General features: G+C 40.9%; 1 protein-coding gene across 2 annotated transcripts in view; it reads right to left on the minus strand.

Annotated features, from left to right (window-relative positions):
• Positions 1 to 19796, minus strand: part of MAP3K5 (mitogen-activated protein kinase kinase kinase 5) — a 229799-nt gene that overhangs the window by 69777 nt on the left and 140226 nt on the right. For both annotated transcript variants that reach the window (XM_088840777.1, XM_055432817.2), the window contains 3 exons: positions 17154 to 17203; positions 14414 to 14509; positions 9693 to 9774 (listed from right to left, as the gene is read on the minus strand). In XM_088840777.1, the coding sequence (XP_088696903.1) occupies positions 9693 to 9774; positions 14414 to 14509; positions 17154 to 17203 (228 nt within the window). The remainder of the gene's footprint in view (positions 1 to 9692; positions 9775 to 14413; positions 14510 to 17153; positions 17204 to 19796) is intronic.

Genomic DNA, 19796 nt, shown 5'->3' on the forward strand with positions numbered 1-19796 from the left:
CGTTTTCTACCTAAGGAGTTCTGCCTCGTCCTTTAAAATAAGGAAGCTTTCCTGAACTGTCCACCTAATCCTCAAAGCTGGGTTAGATTCTGGTCCGATAGGCTTCCAAGGCCTTTTGCCCTCATTTGCCCAGGAATTCTTCACTCTTCTCTTAGCCCATCTGCATTCCAGTCTCTACTCTGAAATCTTTGAGAACCAGGACTTTATCCTGAATTGGTCTGTCCCTAGTCTTAGCCATATCTGGATTGTAGTAGAGGTTCAGTGAATATTTGCTTAATCAATCGGGCTATAGAAAATTTAATGGGAACCTTTTCTTAGTTTGTTTTTCCACTGTGGAGCCCTAACCACTGAACCATCAGAGAATTCCCTTGATAACAACCAGGTGCCAGAACAAAACATTTACCATCAGTGTCCTTTTATTTTTCATTGAAAGGGGTTTTGCCACAGGAACGCTTACTTAGTATAGTGAAGACTATATAAGCCTCAGTGAAATTGCTCAAGGTTTAGTGTCCCTCAGGAATGCAAGGCATCAAAAGACTGTTCTTTTTTCAAAAAGAATATTAACTATAGAAGTTGCCTCCTGTTAGACGAAGTGGTCATGGTGAAACTCAAAAGGGCTTTCAGTAAAACTGAAAACCATTCCAATGCATGATTGCCACTTGGTTTCTTTTTTCTTCTTTAATTAATTAATTAATTTTGGCTGTGCTAGGTTCTTAGTTGTGGCTCATGGGATCTTTGCAGCAGCGTGTGGGCTTCTGAGTTGTGCCATGTGAACTCTTATTTGCAGCACACCAGATCTAGTTCTCCAAACAGGGATTGAACTAGGGCCCCCTGCACTGACAGCGTGGAGCCCTGCCAACTGGATCACCACAGAAGTCCCTTTCTTCTTCTTTTTCTTTTAAATCCCTTCTTCTTTTTCTTACAATGTACAGATATAATTTAAAAAGGCAGGCTTGAGAAAACTTCCAAGACCTTTAAGGACACAGAATTATCTCTGTGATGACCAGAAGAAGTAGAAAGAAGTCTTGACCAAAGCCAAGGGTCTGTTACATAACGCAAGTGAAGAAAAAAAGGCAGGGGCTGGGGGAATCGAGTGTTTTAAAAATAAGAATAAAATTACACTGCTTATATGGCTTACATTCTATTTCTATGGTAATGGGTTAACAAACCAGGTGTTGCTAAGGGAGACAACTGCATTTTGAAGCAACGATGGGAATGCTTCTAGAATCAGCCTCTCTTGCTGCCTGCCCAGAACTGTCTAAACTGGCACGCGTAGGAAGACAGTCTTGACAAGGCCAAACACCAAAGTGGTGACTCACTTACTCCTTGCCTTGTCATGGGACTCACAGTGAAACAGTCACCCTCTAAAAAGCCATGCGCTGTCCCTGGTATTAATTACCCTAGCCGAGTAGTCACCTCAAGGACTCAATTTGTAGCTTTGCTACTTTTCTAGGTATAATGCCTTGCTGCTGCTGCTGCGTCACTTCAGTCGTGTCCGACTCTGTGCGACCCCATAGACGGAAGCCCACCAGGCTCCCCTGTCCCTGGGATTCTCCAGGCAAGAACACTGGAGTGGGTTGCCATTTCCTTCTCCAATGTGTGAAAGTGAAAAGTGAAAGTGAAGTCGCTCAGTCGTGTCCGACCCTTAGCGACCCCACGGACTGCAGCCTACCAGGCTCCTCCATCCATGGGATTTTCTAGGCAAGAGTACTGGAGTGGCTTGCCATTAGTAAGATGTAAATGCTAAAAACATTAATAACTACTAATAGAATTAAGAGAAGAGTAAAAATGAGGTAGGTATAAATATCTAATTCTATATTTCTCTCCTTTCTCAGATCTTTGCTCACATCTTCCCTCCTCAAGGCTTCCTTGTGTAAAATCACATACCTGTTTCACTATTACTTCCTAAATCCTTCCCTGCTTAATTTTTCTCCTTTATGTTGATCATTACTCAAACATAGCAAGCATTTTACTTACTTACTGTCAGTCTCCCACTAGAGTGTAAGCTCAGTGAAGGCAGGGATTTCCTTAATTTTGCTCCCTGCTAGATCCCCAGCACCTAGAAGAGTGTCTTCCTCATAGCAGGTGTCCAATACATATTTGGTGAATGAATTGATGGGATCCACTGGGACCCCCTAATGTGGTATAAAGATTATTTTAAGATGAAAACAACTGAAGAAATAGCTGCAGAAAAAACCTTCTTCTCTAAACATATTTTGCTGACTTAAGCAAAACCTCTTGAAAATATAGATGCCACAATCTCCTCTCCAGGAGACTTAAGATCTCTTATATCTGGATGAGAAATTACTAAACAAAACCTTTTTCAAAACTTTCCATAGTTTCCACTTGCTTCTCATTAGTTTCCCACCATGTTGCTTCCCCTTGAAGTCCTTCTAAAAACTTTTCTTAAAAAAATTTTTTTACTGTGCTTTTTTTCTTGATGTGGGCCATTTTTTAAAGTTTTTATTGAACATGTTACAATATTACTTCTGTTTTATGTTTTGGATTTTTGGCCATGAAGCATGTACGATCTTAGTTCCCTGACCAGGAATTGAACCCACATCCTTTGCATTAGAAGGTGAAGTCTCAACCACTGGACTGCCAGGGAAGTCTCAAAGACTTTTCCTATTAAGATAAATAAACTTTCAGATCTAGCTATGCAGGAATTGCTTCTTTGCATGTTCCCTCATACAGGCATAAACTCTTGTCTTTTCTCCTGTTAATCTTTCTTTTGTCAGTTAATTTGCAGGCCTCCAATCACTGAACATGAGTTGATAGAGGAAAAAAAGTTTCTTTTTCTTGCAACAGAACAAATGAATGAGCAACAAACATATTTTTATCATACAACACCATGGTGACAGCTACTCCCAGACAGTGCAGTAACCGTGGGTGATCAGCTTCAGATCTGGTTGTTGCGGTTTAGTCACTAAGTCCTGTCCAAGTCTTTTGTGACCCCATGGACTGTAGCCTGCCAGCCTCCTCTGTCCATGGGATTTCCCAGGCAAGAATACTGGAGTGGGTAGACATTTCCTTCCCCAGGGCATCTTCCCAACCCAGGGGTTGAACCCGCCTTTCCTGCATTGGCAGGCTGGTTCTTTACCGCTGAGCCAGATCGGTACAAAAATAGAACCACGAGGCCAAAGAAAAATAAACCAGTGTGCTACTGGATGACTCTGAATTGATTTAAATGAATTCTAAACCATAATTCACTGTTAATGTTTGTGAGGCAAATCATCAACAAAAGAAATGGTAAGGTTTCATCATCCAGCAGATGTCTGAGTGAAAGGAAAATATTTCTTTTGTCTTACTCGTTCCTAATCCATCACACAGGGGGCAACTTCCTCTCTATGCAGCCTGGAAACTACACAGAAACAGGTTCACAGGGCCAGCTGCTGTGATTACTCCAGGCTTGTGTCAATTGTATGCCCATTTTGATAAAACAGTGAGGTACAAACACATAAAAGAAAAAAGGAGCAGGATGGGGAAAGGGAGGGAGAACACAAGTATGTTTGGAAGAGGCATAAGGAGAAAGGCAACATATTCTGTACTGAACACCAAAGGAACTCAGTAATTTACGGTTTCTTCCAAAAAACTAAAAGAGAGGGAGAGATGAAGCAAATGGGCGGAGAGTGGCTTGATTGTGGTTTTCAGCTTGATTGTGGTATTCATTCCTTCAGTGACTTCACACTGATTAAACAATCATCAAGCTCATTTCCCAGCATTTACTCTGCCCTCCTCCAATCTATATCCCTTTCCTCCCAGTTTGAGATATTGTTTAAACAACTCTGGTTTTGTCACTCCTTAGTTTCACACCCTTCTAAGCCTTCTGAATGAATTGCTTGGATGCCTGATCCCTGCAAGATGGTGGGGCGAAAAGGGAAAGAGGGACACAGTCCAGGCTTGGGTTATAAACAGTCCAGTGCAGGCTACTGAATTATAGGGAAATGAAAAGAGGTAGGGCAGAGGACGGGGCAAAAATGCTGTAAGGGCAGAGAAAAGTGAAAAGTTGTGGTGAAAATGGTTCAAAGTAAAAAGCACCCGTGAGTTGTATATCAAAAAGTTAGATTAGAGTCACCAACTGGAACAAAGCAGAAAAAGCATGTGGAGTTGGGCATCTGCATGCCAAGTCCAGAGGCTGGAACAGCATGGCTGTTTGAATAATGGAGAGGAGTTTGGCACTGCAGGACTGCAGGGTGGAAAGGAAAGGGCAGCTTACAGCCAGAGAGATAAGAACATTGTATGGTGCAGAAATCTTCTTCTAAAAAGAACAGCATCAAAGATTTTTATTTTTATTTTTTAAAACGCCATTTTTGCAGTGGCATGGATGGACCTAGAGATTGTCATACTGAGTAAATTAAGTCAGACAGAGAAAGACAAATATCATACGCTTATATGTGAAATCTAAAGACATGGTACAAATGAGCCTATTTACAAAACAGAAGTTGAGTCACAGATGTAGAAAAACTTGCGTGGAACTGACATATACACACTACTATATACAGAATAGACAACTAATAAGAACCTACTGAATAGCACAGAGAACTCTATTCATTACTCTGTAATGACCCATATGGGAACAGAATATAAAATAGAGTGGATATATGCTCATGTATAACTGACTTTGCTGTATGGCAGAAACTAACATAACATTGTAAATCAACTATACTCTTAAAAAAAAACTTAAGGAAATAAAAAGGCTTTTTAATTAGGGAAGTCAAACTATACTCTTAAAAAAAAAACTGAAGAAAATAAAAAAGGTTTTTAATTAGGGAAATCAAACTATACTCTTAAAAAAAAGCTTAAGGAAATAAAAAAGCTTTTTAATTAGGGAAGTCACAGGATTAAATCTGCCTGAGCAATCTCTCCAGTGATGGCAGGGCCGGTGTTACTGATGACAGGAGAGATAAGAGGCATATGAGAGATGATGAGGACATGAGAGAGGAGTGACAGAAGGGAGGGAAGGGGCTGGAAGAAACACTGGCTGTGAGACTGGAGCAGAGATTCTCTGCGGTGTCTGGCTTGGGTAACTGTGTAGATGCCCGTGTTCTTAGGACAGACACGAAAGGCTGGGAGAACAAGAACAGGGACCACAGACGATAAGTGTTCAAACCCTTACAGTTGACTATAATCAATTGTTCAATGAGTTCAGTGTAAATTTGTTAATATAATAAATTCTTTAAGCTATGGGTTCATAACTCTTCCATTTCAAAAGATAGCCCTGAATCAAAAACATGGCCTTGAATCAAAAGAAGTTGTTTCTCTTTCTGTTTAAAAATAGAGAAGTCCTCTGAAAGTGGTATTGAGCTATATTTAAGAAGCCTTGTACAGTTTGTACTAATCTCGAAATTTGTTTAAAATGTGAGCTAGGAAAGGACATCTAAGATCTTCTTGTTCAACTCTCATTTAAGGAATGGTATCATCTTAATCCAGCAGGAGTAGAAATTATGTCCAAAATTATAAAACTGGTTATTGGCAAAGTCAGAGCTAAAACCCAAGACCCCTGACCCCAGCACAGGGATCTTACTAGAGTAGAGTCAGGTATGATCAATTGGAAGAAGGGCTTGACCATGACCCAAACAAGGCTGAATCCCTCCCACAATTGTACTGCTTCAAAGAAACAGCACTCAAAATCAAAGAAAAGAAAAGCAAATCTTCACTTGGACTTCAGGTAAGTTTTTCAACCACCAGGAAGTCTAAGGTTTAGTTCAAATTTGTGGTTTAGGGAACCACATTAATAGCTAATATCTGCCAAATGCTGACACCACCCCATGAAAAGTTAAAAAACATTTAAAAATAACATCTGATCTTTCTAAAATTTTAATTTTGTTTTGGGCCAATTTGAATTCTATCTCAAATGGAGGTGAAAATCAGAAAATAATTCTGCATATAAAATCTTAAACACTAAAGTAATCCTTCTCACTTATACTGTAAAGAATAGAAAGAGGAGGAATTATTTTCAGTATATCATTCACAGCCTGAAGTTTTGAGTTCAGTTTGCAGTAATGAAATTAAGGAATAAATTTTAATCAAATACTTAGAATACTAAAAACCTGATGTTATGGCGCTAGTTGTAAAGAACCCACCTGCCAATGCAGGAGACATAATCCTGGGTCCGAAAGATCCCCCGGATGAGGGCATGGGAACCCACTCCAGTATTCTTGCCTGGAGAAACCCATGGACAGAAGAGCCTGGTGGGCTATAGTCCATGGGGTCACAAAGAGTTGGACACAACTTAAGCGACTTAGCACATGCACACACAATCTTAGTCATGAATATTGAAAATGTCTAAGAAATGTGATCAAGGGTATAATGGAGTTATCATAAGTTACACAAAAATGTAAGTAAGGTTATTTAATAACTCATATTGTATAGGTGCTCTGGCCATGAAGGGACTGGGAAGGCCATGAAGGGACTGGAAAGCCAAGATGGACATCATCATCTTCACAACCCAGAACATCACTGTATCCATTCATTCATGTCACGCTACCAGAACACCCAAGACTACAACATCAGCAATGTCACTAATTGTAGCAATAATAGCAAACTAAGCCAAAATACTTAAAACAAGTATGCTTGAATTCACTGTATAGACTATACAATCCACTATACAATGGCTTACTGCAGAAGCCATTCTATGTCAGAGATTTTAAATTATTCTGACAAAACACAAACGACGTATAAGAAGTATAAGAGTGTTTTTCTAACATTAAAAGAATAGTGTCCCTGCACTTTCTTGAGAAGGCTTCCCAGGTGGCTCAGTGGTAAAGAATCCATCCATCTGCCAATGCAGGAGACTCGGCTTCTATCCCTGAATCGGGAAGATCCCCTGGAGGAGGAAATGGCAACCCACTCCAGTATTCTTGTTGGGAAAATCCCATGGATAGAGGAGCCTGGCGGGCTACAGTCTATGGGGTCGCAAAGAGTTGGACATTACTGAGCAACTGAGCATGCATACACTTTCTTGAGAAGAGTGGGTTAGGAGCACTTTGATAAATCAGAGAGCTCTATGGTATGAGTTGTTTTTTGTGAGGTCAGCAGACCTACTAAAACCTCCAGACTTTCCTAGGAAGAAAAATTGAATGTTTCTCTCCTTATCTGGCTGGTGAGTGTTCTCAGCACTTGCAGGAGAACCGTCTGATCAGGAAGGGTATCTCACAGAGCCCACCCCATTGATTACCACTGCATACAGATCGGGAGATCCTGACCCTGGGTCTTCTTGACAGCTCTCTGAAAAGCAATCTACCTATCCGTCTAACAGTATAGGAGAACTAGTCTTAGAAAAATTAGCCAGTGTAATTCACCACAAATTCTAAGGGAATTCAAGCCGTGTTATGCTGTGCCTATAGTTAAAGGAGTTTCTAGAGCAGAGTCTCTGAACTGATGATTCAATCAGTTTATGAAGACCAAGCTTGCCCAACCTGGCTATCATAGTCTGGCTATGCTATGTACATTTATCGTAAGATGGATTGCTTTTCAAAGAAGGATAATAAAGAATAGATATCACTGTTTTGTTTTTTTTAAACTTAGCAATTTATGATATTGTAAAATAACTTCGGGGGTTTTCTAATCTATCCACTTCATAATTTATTATTAATGGAAGTGTTTCATTTTCATTGTTAACTTTTACCCTGGCAGTTGCTATGTATCAAGCAATGCTAAATTTAACCCAAATAAAAATAGAGATAATGAAGTACAGTCAAAAGAGCACTGATGTGGAAGTCAAGATGTCTAGTTTCTAACATAATCACTTAAATAAGAAAATATAATATTGCAAAATATTAAGTATAACAAAGTACCGTCTATTACTTCTGCAGACAGCAAGCTAGTACATGGGGAAGATTAGTTTTTTTCCAAAGTAGCTCTATCATCTTTTTATAACTTAAATGAAAAAGCCTTAGGCTTATTCAGGAATAACAAAGCTATACTACTGCCGGGGTTTCCTGGGTGGTGCTAGTGGTAAAGAATCTGCCTGCTAATGGGAGACATAAGGATGCGGGTTCGATCCCCGGGTTGGGAAGATCCCTTGGAGGAGGGTATGGCAACCCACTCCAGTATTCTTGTCTGGAGAATCCCATGGACAGAGGAGTCAGGTGGGCTACATTCCATATGAGGTCACAAAGGGTGAGATATGACTGAAACAGTTTAGCATACACACACATGCATATAACTGCTAAAGAATTACAGAATTTAATTATAGACATAATTAACAACTGGTTATTATATTTAAATTTCCTTCGACTGTTACCCTACCATTATGCTTACATAAAGCTTACATACACTGCTGGTATACAAGATGACGTTATCAAAGTGATCTAAAACATAAGCATAGTAGTCAGACTGGGGCTGTAGTTCAATTTCACTTTAACATTAGAAATTTAAATTTCAATATTGCTTGAATTTAGAATTCTCTCCCAAGTCATAAAATGGGAAGGGCTTGGAGAAAACAGAGGCCCATGCCATGTCTGGAGAAGTGTCACCTTTCAGACACTAAGGATGCCCAGTGTGAGAGTCAGCACTCCTCAACCTCCCCAGTACTGGTCCTCACTGTGGCAGGACACTCTTGTACATGCAGTAGACAGACAGGATGGAGGAAATGGACACAGTTGAAAAATAGGTGTCTGCAGTGAACTATATCCAGGAGGCACAAGGAAGCGGCGATTGAGAGGAATAGCGTCGGGGTGAGTGCTATCACCTCCTCTCTTTACTCTGTTTCTCTTCCATTGTTTCAGATTCTCCATGGAAGCATACGAATGAAGGCTGCAAATGCTTCTATCATTCAGAATTGTCACAGAATTTTGCTGGTCTGAATTGCAGCATATCTCAGAGGAGAAGAAAAATGTGCAAGGGCACTGCGACTCTTGCATTAAGGGTTATCAACACCCTCAGAGATAAAAGCATGCTGCTGCTGCTTAGTAACGTCAGTCGTGTCCGACTCTGTGCGACCCCATAGATGGCAGCCCACCAGGCTCCTCCATCCCTGGGGTCCTCCAGGCAAGAACACTGGAGTGGGTTGCCATTTCCTCCTCCAATGCGTGAAAGTGAAAAGTGAAAGTGAAGTCATTCAGTCGTGTCTGACTAGTAGCAACCCCATGGACTGCAGCCTACCAGGCTCCTCTGTCCATGGGATTTTCCAGGCAAGAGTACTGGAGTGGCTTGCCATTGCCGTCTCCAGATAAAAGCATAGTTACTCTCTATAAGTAAGATACAAAAACATAGTATTCCTAAGAGTTCTCTGATGTTTGCTTTTCAGCTCTTTTTAACCAAAGGGATTCTCAAAGCTCTTTTTAACACTAAGGAACAGCTTACAGATTCTTATTATCTTCCCTGGTGGCTCAGAGGTTAAAGCGTCTGCCTGGAATGTAGGAGACCTGGGTTCAATCCCTGGCTCAGGAAGATCCCCTGGAGAAGGAAATGGCAACCCACTCCAATATTCTTGCCTGGAGAATCCCACGGATGGAGGAGCCTGGGGGTCTACAGTCCACAGGGTCGCAAAGAGTCGGACACAACTGAGCGACTTCACTAACTATAGACTCTAGACTCGATAGACTCCAGACCCTCTACTCCTCAACACTACTCATGCAACATGCCTGCTCTCTCTCTCTCTCTCTCACACACACACACCTTTCCTTCAGTAAAACTTTAAATAGTTCACTTAAAAAAATTAGCCACAAGAGAAATTTTGTCAAACTTACCTCCAGGGAGTCACCTTCACAATCTCCTTCCTCCGTGGTTTTCCCCTTCTCTTCAGTAATGGTGTTCACCATTTCAAAAAACCTACAAAGAAAACGGGTATGTGGTCACTCATAATAGCTAACATATTAAATATATGCAAGCATGTTTTAAAGTGATTTCAGAGCAAAAACTGGGATCGAGAGGAGTCAGGCAATAAAGTATGAGCATCAGTGTGAAAAATAAGGTTTTCCAAAAAGAAAACACAGGTTGGTATAATTTGACAGAAGTTTCAGACAATGTCTAACACTTCAGATAATAGTAACATGACACGTTAAACAATCAGAATGGTAAGGCTAGACAAGGACAGAGAAATGTGAAGAAAGTGGACTTGTGTATAAGACCAAGATTGGGAGTATTTACACGATTTGGGACAAACTCCCCGCCTCTCTGAGACTCATTCTTTAAGTGGGGAATACATGAAAATGACTTGTAAAGTGCTCAAGGCAGGGCACACCTCATTAAATATTAACTATTATTGTTTTGCTGCTATTATTATTTTAAATGGGACATAACAGAAACATCCACCTTCTGAAGTATTGTCTCTAACTCCTGAGCTGACTCTCTGACACAGTGCTGGCCACTACGTTTGATCTCAGTTCCTGAAACTTCTGCCTGAGCACCTCAGTATCCATGTGGGGTCCCCTATACACGGTCTGTAAAATACTGATGTGAACCAGGAATGGCTATCTTTTATGTTTGTGACAGAAGCCACCTCTCTTTTGGTGATAGACATTTTCTTCAGTAATTATTCTTGTAAAGTTTTGTTTTGTTTTCTGGAGATCATTGCAGAGCTTAAAAAAAAATATATGGCAAGAAACAGATTTTTCCCTCTGTGCACTAGCTGAGTCTGTCCCTCCAGAGGGGATGCTAATGGATTCTAGTCCAGACGTGGAGTTAAGGGAGGCACTCTGAACAAGGGGCTGATGATCTCACGGGTAGATTATGCTGTGCACAGTCAGCCCAAGGAAAGAACAGGTTACTGTGTGGCAAGAAACGCTTCCTACCACAACTCAGAACTTTTCTGTTATCTCTATACCTATGAAAGCATAGAAAATAAATATACTGGCCTCTGCCCCAGGTCCATGGCACAGAGATCCTAAAATCCTTGTAATTTTCTGAGTGATAAGAATACGAGGAGCATCTTGTATTCTAAGATTTGTCTTAGATCTCATCCCTGATACAACCTTATAAAACCTCATCCCTTATAAAACCTTCCTAAGTTTCTAAGTGATAGAGAACCAGGAGCATCTTTTGTTCTAATGAGGTGATTCTAGGCGGGCTTCTGGATGACTCTTGGATGGGAACTGATCACCAGAAATACCAAAACATGATTAAAAGCCTGGAATTTTCAATCTTACCTCCCATCCTTCATAGATGGGAGAGAGGCTGGAAGTGGAGTTATTACCTGTTCATGCCTACTTGAGGAATGGGGCTTCCCACGTGGTTCAGTGGTAAAGAATCCGCTTGTCAATGCAGGAGATGCAGGAGACATGGGTTTGACCCCTAGGTGGGGAAGATCCCCTGAAGGAAATGGCAAACCACTCCAGTATTCTCGTCTGGAAAATCCCATGGACAGAGGAGCCTGGCAGGCTACCGTCCATGGGGTTGCAAAGAGGTGGACACGACTGAGCGACCACAAACACATACACACACACACACACACACACACATGAGGAAGTGTCCACAAAATACCAATAGTAAGGGATTCAGAGAGCTTCCAGGTTGGTGCAAACATTCATACAGAGAGGCTGACTTACCCCAACTCCACAGGAACAGAAGCTCCTGTACTCAGGACCCTACCAGACCTCAGCTTACAAATCACTTCATCTGGCTGTTCATCTGTATTATGCCCTTTAATGATCTGGTAAACGTTAAGTGTTTTCCTGAGTTCTGTGAGCCTCTCTAGCAAATTAATCAAAGCCAAGAAGGGTGTCACCAGGACCTCTGAGCTATAACTGGTTTGTCTAAAACACAGGTGATAACCTGGCTTGCAACTGGCACCTGAAGCTGAGGGAAGAAACGGTCTTATGGGACTGAGCCCTTAGCCTATGGGATCTCACTCTACCTCTAGGTCAACTGAGTTCAACTGCAGGTGTCACAAAGAATTGTTCTGGGGGGAAATCGCCACACATCTGGGGACAAGAAATATCAGAAACGAGGTGTTTTGTGAGAAATAAAGGAGACACACAGAAAAGAAACATAGTCGGGAAGAATTGGGGTTTCCCTACATAGGAAGGAAAAGAAAATTTTTCTTATACAGTGTTTTTTTTTTTTTAATCCATCCATCCAACAAATACTCATCGAGTGTCTAATGGAATACAACACTGTTCTGGCCTTTGGAAATATGACAATGAGCAAAGTAGGTAATGTCCATTTTGTTTTGTTTTTTAATACATACACTAAAGGACAAAGGACTCAGTGCCCAAGAGAATAGCACCCAGGGACCTTATTTAATTAATTAATTTTACATTTTGGCTGTGCGGCATGTGGGATCTTAGTTCCCTGATCAGGGGTCGAACTCACACCCCCTATGGTGGAAGTGCAGAGTCTTAACCACTGGATCACCAGGGAGGTCCCCAACAATGTCCATTTTGGAGTTGGGAGCCTCTCTCTGGAGTTTGTTTGTGACTCTAAGTTCTTCACTCTTCCTTCCTCTATACATACATTTCTTGAAGGTTAACGATACAGGAAAAAAAAATGCCAAACCTGATTAGAATGACAGTATGGTCTGATGAAGATGACAGATCTTGATGAGTTAAAGACACAAGTAAATTTAACCAAAAGGAAGAAGAACATGAAAGACCTAAACAAATTCTAAAGATCTGGGTTAAAGATTTCCATCAGCTACTCACACAAAATTTTCTAACCTGAACATTCTAAGTAGAAAATAATACTTCTGGTGGGATGGGAGCACAGGTAATTTCTAGATGCTTGAATTCCGGAGTTGCACATGCCTCGTTCAAATCCAAAATTTTATGCTTTTTGGCTATATATGATCATAGGCTAGTTAAACTCTCCAGCAGTTCAGTTTTTCAGTCATATTTGACTCTTTGTAACCCCATGGACTGCAGCACGCCAGGCTTCCCTGTCCATCACCAACTCCTAGAGCTTGCTCAAACTCATGTCCATCAGGTCGGTGATGCCATCCAACCATCTCATTCTCTGTTGTCCCCTTCTCCTCCTGCCTTCAATCTTTCCCAGTATCAGGGTCTTTTCTAATGAGTCAGCTCTTTGAATCAGGTGGCCAAATTAATGGAGCTTCACCTTCAGCGTCAGTCCTTCCAATGAATATTCAGGACTGGTTTCTTTTAGGATTGACTGGTTTGATCTTGCAGTCCAAGAGACTCTCAAGAGTCTTCTCTAACACCACAGTTCAAAAGCATAAACTCTCCAAGACTATACTTTTTGCTTTAACTCTTTTCAACAAAACTATTAATATTATCTACCTAATAAACTTTATTTGAAGATTAAAATAGATATAGGCCTATAAGATTTATATAGTATTCCATAAATCTTAGCTATAATTATTATTGAAATAAATGAATAGCCTTGAGAATTCAAGTGTAAGTAGAAAAGTTGACCATACATGTGCTAGGAATTCTTTCTTATTTCCAAGTCTTTTTTACTATACATTTTACAATAGTAAAGATAAAACTTTAGCTAAGAATCTTAAATTAAGCATATATATTTTTGGTACCAAGATAAAAAGATTGAGTGTATATTGTAGCTAGTATATCAATCATTTATAAAGGGGTCAAATAGTGATTATTTGAATAAGAACAATCCCCAACAAAAATTTAAGTCTAAGTTGGCTTTTACTGCACTTTGGTGTCCCAACTGTAACTCACTTCTACTTGTTGTTTAGTTACTAAGTCATATCCAGCTCTTTGCGACACAATGGACTGTAGCCAGTCAGGCTCCTCTGTCCATGGGATTTCCCAGGCAAGGATACTGAAGTGGGTTGCCATTTCCTTCTCCAGGGCATCTTCCTGACCCAGGTATCAAACCCACATCTCCTGCTTGCCAGGTGGATCCTGTACTGCTGAGCCACCTTGGAAGACCCACTCATTTCTACAGGTCCCCACAATTAGGGACCGGGAAGAACTCAGTTATTAGCCCAAGAGAAATATACCCAGGGAGGTTAACACAAACATACAAAGCAATTCATGGATTTTTAGATTATCTTTTATTGGTATAAATTAGATCACTGGTTTTTAACTCAATTTGTTCCTCCACCTAAAAATCCAATATAATTAGTCCAGAATACAGCTGAAGCACTTTCTAGAGCCCACCAGTTGACTCTAATATGAACCAGAGTTAGGAGTCATTGCTGTAGATAATGGTGAGAATTTCATTCAAGAATGAAAATTTTGGTAATCATAGAATACATGAGCTCTTTAAAAATCAGACCTAAGACTTGGCAATTAACTGGTAAATTTGGTTCAAGTTTTGTCTGTGGAAAAGTAAGTTATGACTAAGAAAAAGGTTGATTTATTAAAGAGAGGTCCCAAATTTCTCAGTTAAACAAGCCACATAATTATAAAATACCAACCCAAATGAAATATTTATATAAGCACATGGCCATGAATTCTCTACAGGAGCTACATGTTCATTCACTAATTAAAAATAATGATCAGGTAAGAACAGTCTTTTTCACGCATCAACAATGACTAATACGTACTTTTTACAGTGAAGTTCTGTACAGAAATAGATTTGGAAATCGTCAGAATTGTGAAGCACATACAGAAAACAGCATCGTTCTTCAAATTTAGAAATACTGAAAGAAACAAAAGAGAATTATTCACAGTAATCTCAATACCTTCCATGAATTGTGATGAAAAAGGAATGCTTTTTATATTCAGTCCCAAGTATTGATATCAATGCTGTTTATACCAGAATGTTATAAATAGCACTTCAAAAGTGACATTCCCTGCACCACAGTACTAAAATTACTTAATATTCTGAGAATTGTCTTCCTACTTGTATCTACAGATAAGGCTGCTCAGGGTGTTGCAGGCACATAACCTACGTGTCCTACAACTTAGTGTGGGGAACAGGTCTTGCCTGTTGTAGCACTAAATTGTGCACTGGGAAGGAAAGCACACATATCAACTGGCTATGGACCCTGATGATTCTGGTTCATGAGATCTGTCGAACAATAAAATTCTTCCAAAGCTAGGAAGGCAATGTGCGGAGGCAGTAAAAGCAGCTCATTATTGTAGACAGTATAGAGGAGTGAAGAAATATGAAACAGCACTTGGTTTGGACTCAGCAAGTTGTTTAGTTTACAGCAATTGAAACAATTTTGAATTTACAGTCAGGCCATGCTCCTTTACGCCAAGGGTTGGCAAATATTTTCTGTAATGAGCCAGACAGTAAATATATCAAGCTTTGCAGGCCAAACTACTCAGTTTTGCTGTTGGAGCAGCCTTAGGCAATACACAATGAATAAATATGGCTGAGTTCCAATAAAACTTTATTTGCAAAAACAGGCAGCAGGTCATATTTGGTCTGTGGGCTATTGTTCCTCAATCCCTATTTTATGGTTTTGCATCTGCTGTTCCTTCCATTTGGAATGCACATCATTTTTCACTTCTTGCAGCAATTCTATTCATCATTTAAGGCCCAGCTTAGACCTTACTCCATCTCACTTCACTACTTCTACCTGAAACAGAAAGATTTCCTCTTGTCTCTCTGGTCTGAACATACTTCTGCTAATTTCACACTGTACTGTCATTAGTTATTAAATGTCTATTGCCCTGATGGGTTGTGAGTGCTTCAAGGGAAGAGTTCAGCTCTTAGTCATTTTTGTATCCTTAGCAGAACAGGACTCAACATTTGACAAATAGCTGGCTTTCAATAAATGCCAAATGAGCTGATGCAAGATAAACTGCTGATAGCTGGACTTTTTTCTATAGTTTGTCTTCTATTTAATAGAGGAGGAGGCCAAGAAAAGTTAGATCTCTTTGAAGTCATACACTGGAACTCAAGTTTCTCAACACACAAATCGGCAGTAGCCACAAATAATCATTCCATGTTGATATTGTCAGTCACAGCAAAGGCTGTGGAGTGATGCCATACCTCATTAGAGAAAATTAACTCATTGGAAAATAAATATGACAAAGAGAAATTTATACTTACCGTATTTTCCTAGATGGATGGCTTAAAAAAGGCAGCAATAAATAGTGTCTTGCTAATGACTGGTCTTAAAAATTAAATATTAGGAGAGTAATGCTTTATCTGAGAAGGCATGGACTAGAAAGATATATAATGAGTCAGTCTGGCCTGTTTCTGTTCACATCATTCACAAGGTAACAGGTGGTTTTGCCAGGCAAACTCCAATTATCAGTGACTCAGACAACTCCACCAGTTCATGCTCCAACAAAACCAATTACCATTATGCCAAATGCAACCAAGTATTGTATAACTGGTCTGCAGGAATCTAGCTTTTCTCATTTTTATTTATACGGGACAAACAGAAGTAAATGCAACTAATTTGGTTTGAAATGGGCAAGAGTTGGTTTCTCATAAACTTCTGGAAACACTTAACCGGGGGCTCTTGACTCTGAAAAAGTCTCATTTCTAAATCCCAGGCATGGGCATGATGATGGCAATGTCCAAACTGAAGGAAGCCACTGTAACCTCAAGAACATGTGATGAACAGAGATCTCAGGAAAAGTCATTAAAAAATGAATTCCCATAATCTCACCATGTTAGTAGTAGCTGCTGCTGCTGCTAAGTCGCTCAGTCGTGTCTGACTCTGTGCGACCCCATAGACAGCAGCCCACCAGGCTCCCCTGTCCCTGGGATTCTCCAGGCAAGAACACTGGAGTGGGTTGCCATTTCCTTCTTCAATGCATGAAAGTGAAAAGTGAAAGTGAAGTCACTCAGTCATGTCCCACTCTTAGTGACCCCATGGACTGCAGCCCACCAGGGTCCTCCATCCATGGGATTTTCCAGGCAAGAGTACTGGAGTGGAGTGCCATTGCCTTCTCCATTAGTATTAGCTAGAGGACCCAATCCTGTAGGTGGTACATGTGTTTTCAATACATCTAAAGAGAGAGTAGTTCCTGGTATACCAAGAAACCCCAGAAAAATCATCCTCTAACATAAATCATCCAGTCCCCCAGCTGGAGAGGACCTCCAACGGCTCCCTTCTATCCTTACCTTGACTCTGGGCCACAATCACACTTATCTCTCAGTCACCGTATTTTAAGTAGGTGACAAGTACAGAGTCCATGAAGCTTTTGTTGCAAATCTTTTTGTAATGAAGATAGTGAGTCTGAAGGAGGCTGAGCATTTTCACCAACAGGAGGGTGCTTGAAGTTCTTTGCATTTTTAAATCATGACTATAAGTCCCATCCAAGACATTCAGGCTCTAGAAAAATGTTTTCTAAGTAAACCAAACCAAGGAGACTTACCTCACACCCCTGACAGAAGAAGCACTAAAATTCCACTCGTGTATACCTTTCTAGAACACAAGGGAAGAACAACAACAACAAACCTTGAGTCATCCAAATGGAAATAACACAACAGTAATTTAATTGTTAATAATATAATCAGAGTAAATTCTCCTAGCCCATAATTCTGCAAGGACAAACTATTTAAATGGAAACTGTAGTTCATTCTCAAGCCACAAGGGTGATGTTTACTCTACTTAATAATTTCTGTACTCCAATAAAACAGCTTCCAAGAGAATCTAGGAGAATTAGTCTCATTAAATTCTAAAACTTGACTTTTAGCAGATTAACCTATTAACTGTTGTGCCTTCATCTTTAGAGTAAAAAACCCCTGATCAAAGTAATTACTACAGTTGAGTGATATTTCTTTTCTGAGAAAGAAAAACATCAATTTGAACAAAATCTCTGCAAAGTTTTAAAGATAATTACTTTTGAATTATCTTTAGTTATACTTTCTAACTAAAATGGTGCTTCTATTTCTTCAGGAAATAAGTAGGTATGTGTATGTATGTGCTTAGTTGCTCAGTCATGTCTGACTCTGCAGCCCCATAGACTGAGCCCGCCAGGCCCCTCTGTCCATGGAATTCTCTAGGCCAGAACAGTGGAGTGGGTAGCCATGCCTTCCTCCAGGGGATCTTCCCAACCCAGGAATCAAACCCAGGTCTCCCACATTGCAGGCGGGTTCTTTACAGTCTGAACCACCAGGGAAGCCCATGTATGTGTAAAGACACATATATACAGTGTCCATCATTGCTATAAAGTGTGACCTAATTTATGCAAAATTCAATATGCTAATAAAGTTTGAACATAAGAAATCTGATGACCATTTGATAAGCATGATTGATTTGCAGGGCCAAGATGAAAATTAAATGTGGGAATTTATTTCTTGAGTTTATTACTAAAGCTGCTGCTGCTAAGTCACTTCAGTCGTGTCCAGCGACCCCATAGACGGCAGCCGACCAGGCTCCGCCATCCCTGGGATTCTCCAGGCAAGAACACTGGAGTGGGTTGCCATTTCCTTCTCCACTGTGTGAAAGTGAAAAGTGAAAGTGAAGTCGCTCAGTCGTGTCCGACTAGTAGCGACCCCGTGGACTGCAGCCCACCAGGCTCCTCTGTCCATGTGATTTTCTAGGCAAGAGTACTGGAGTGGCTTGCCATTGCCTTCTCCGGACTTGATTACTAAAGCTGAGTTAAAATCAGTTTTAAATTCGAATGTATCAAAATTAAATGAATGACAAGATAGATGGCATTCCCTATAAAAATATAAAATATTTTATATTCCCTATAAAAATATTATTGTCAACAACACAGAAGTAGCAACATAAATATTTTTATGGAAATAAAGCAGTTGATATATGTGTCTAAATTGATCAAGTACTGCATTGTAGTCAATTCTGATTGCAGTTCAATTCTGTAAATGTAAAAGAACCAGAAAAACAAGCTCTTACCCACCCACTTAAAATACTGCCAGAGGCTGAGGTCTTGGCTGGGCTAATGAAGCGAGTAACGAAGCCTGAGACTCTGAGGTGGTCCAGAATTTTCCTTTGGGCCAAAGCAACTTGAAGAGCCACAGTTCATCTCCACAACACTTAGTCCTCTGCTAGGACCATGCATCTTAAAAACAGATCCTCGCAAACTCAGAGCTGATTTACTAAAAAAACCACTTTCAGTGCACATCAGTCAGGTAACGGGGATGTGACCTGAGTTGACACAGAGCAAATGTTGCTGTCTGTGAGGCCCAGAGATGGAGGAGACCACAGAAAGGTACTCCTGGAACTCAGCTTTCTTAACCAGAGCACAGAGGGACTTAAAACAGCAGCCTGTAGCTTCAGCTGGTAATTTGGAAAGTGGCTTCTAAATCCTGTTGGCCTCAGGTGACCTTCTAAAAATATGTGAGCCAAGAGCTGCAGCTGTTACCTGCACACTCCTTGCACACAATGCAGCCTTATCCTCAGAGCCTGCAACTGAGCTGCTTTCTAAGGCCAAGCCCCAGATCACGCCGGGGGCGCTCAGTGCGGAGCCGGCTGAGCAGAGTGTCAACCTGCGATGGAACACAGCGACTGAAAACACCCGCCAAACAGCTCTGGTGAAATCTATCCTCCATCAGCCCCGTTCTGGGAGCAGCCAAAGACAGATTTCCCAGATTGCCCAGGCTGGTTTTATAGGAAAGAAGTAGAGCATTTCCAGAATGTTAGGTTCCTGGAAGGCTGTGAGTGCTGCCAGGGAATGTTCCATTTCAGTGGTGCAAAGTCCAGGGCCCGAGATGGGAGTGATGTGGGATTGAGGAGTCCTCTCTCCTCGCCTCCCTTGCTACTGGGACTCACCACACAGAGGCGCTGGTGAGCCATAAAGCCAGCAGGTAAGGTAAACGTTTCCTGGCTCCTCTGGAAGCCTGTGCCCCAGCTAGGGCAAGGCTGAAGACAAAGTGTTAATACTGAGCTAACATGGCAGCTTCCCTGGTGGATCAGCTGGCAAAGAATCCACCAGCAATGTGGGAGACCTGGGTTTGATCCCTCGGTTGGGAAGATCCCCTGGAGAAGGGTAAGGCTACTCAGTCCAGTATTTTGGCCTGGAGAACTCCATAGACTGTACAGTCCATGGGGT

This window comes from Moschus berezovskii, chromosome 10 (assembly GCF_049115385.1).
Source record: "Moschus berezovskii isolate FMDL1 chromosome 10, NW_MosBer_1.0, whole genome shotgun sequence".
NCBI lineage: Eukaryota > Metazoa > Chordata > Mammalia > Artiodactyla > Moschidae > Moschus > Moschus berezovskii.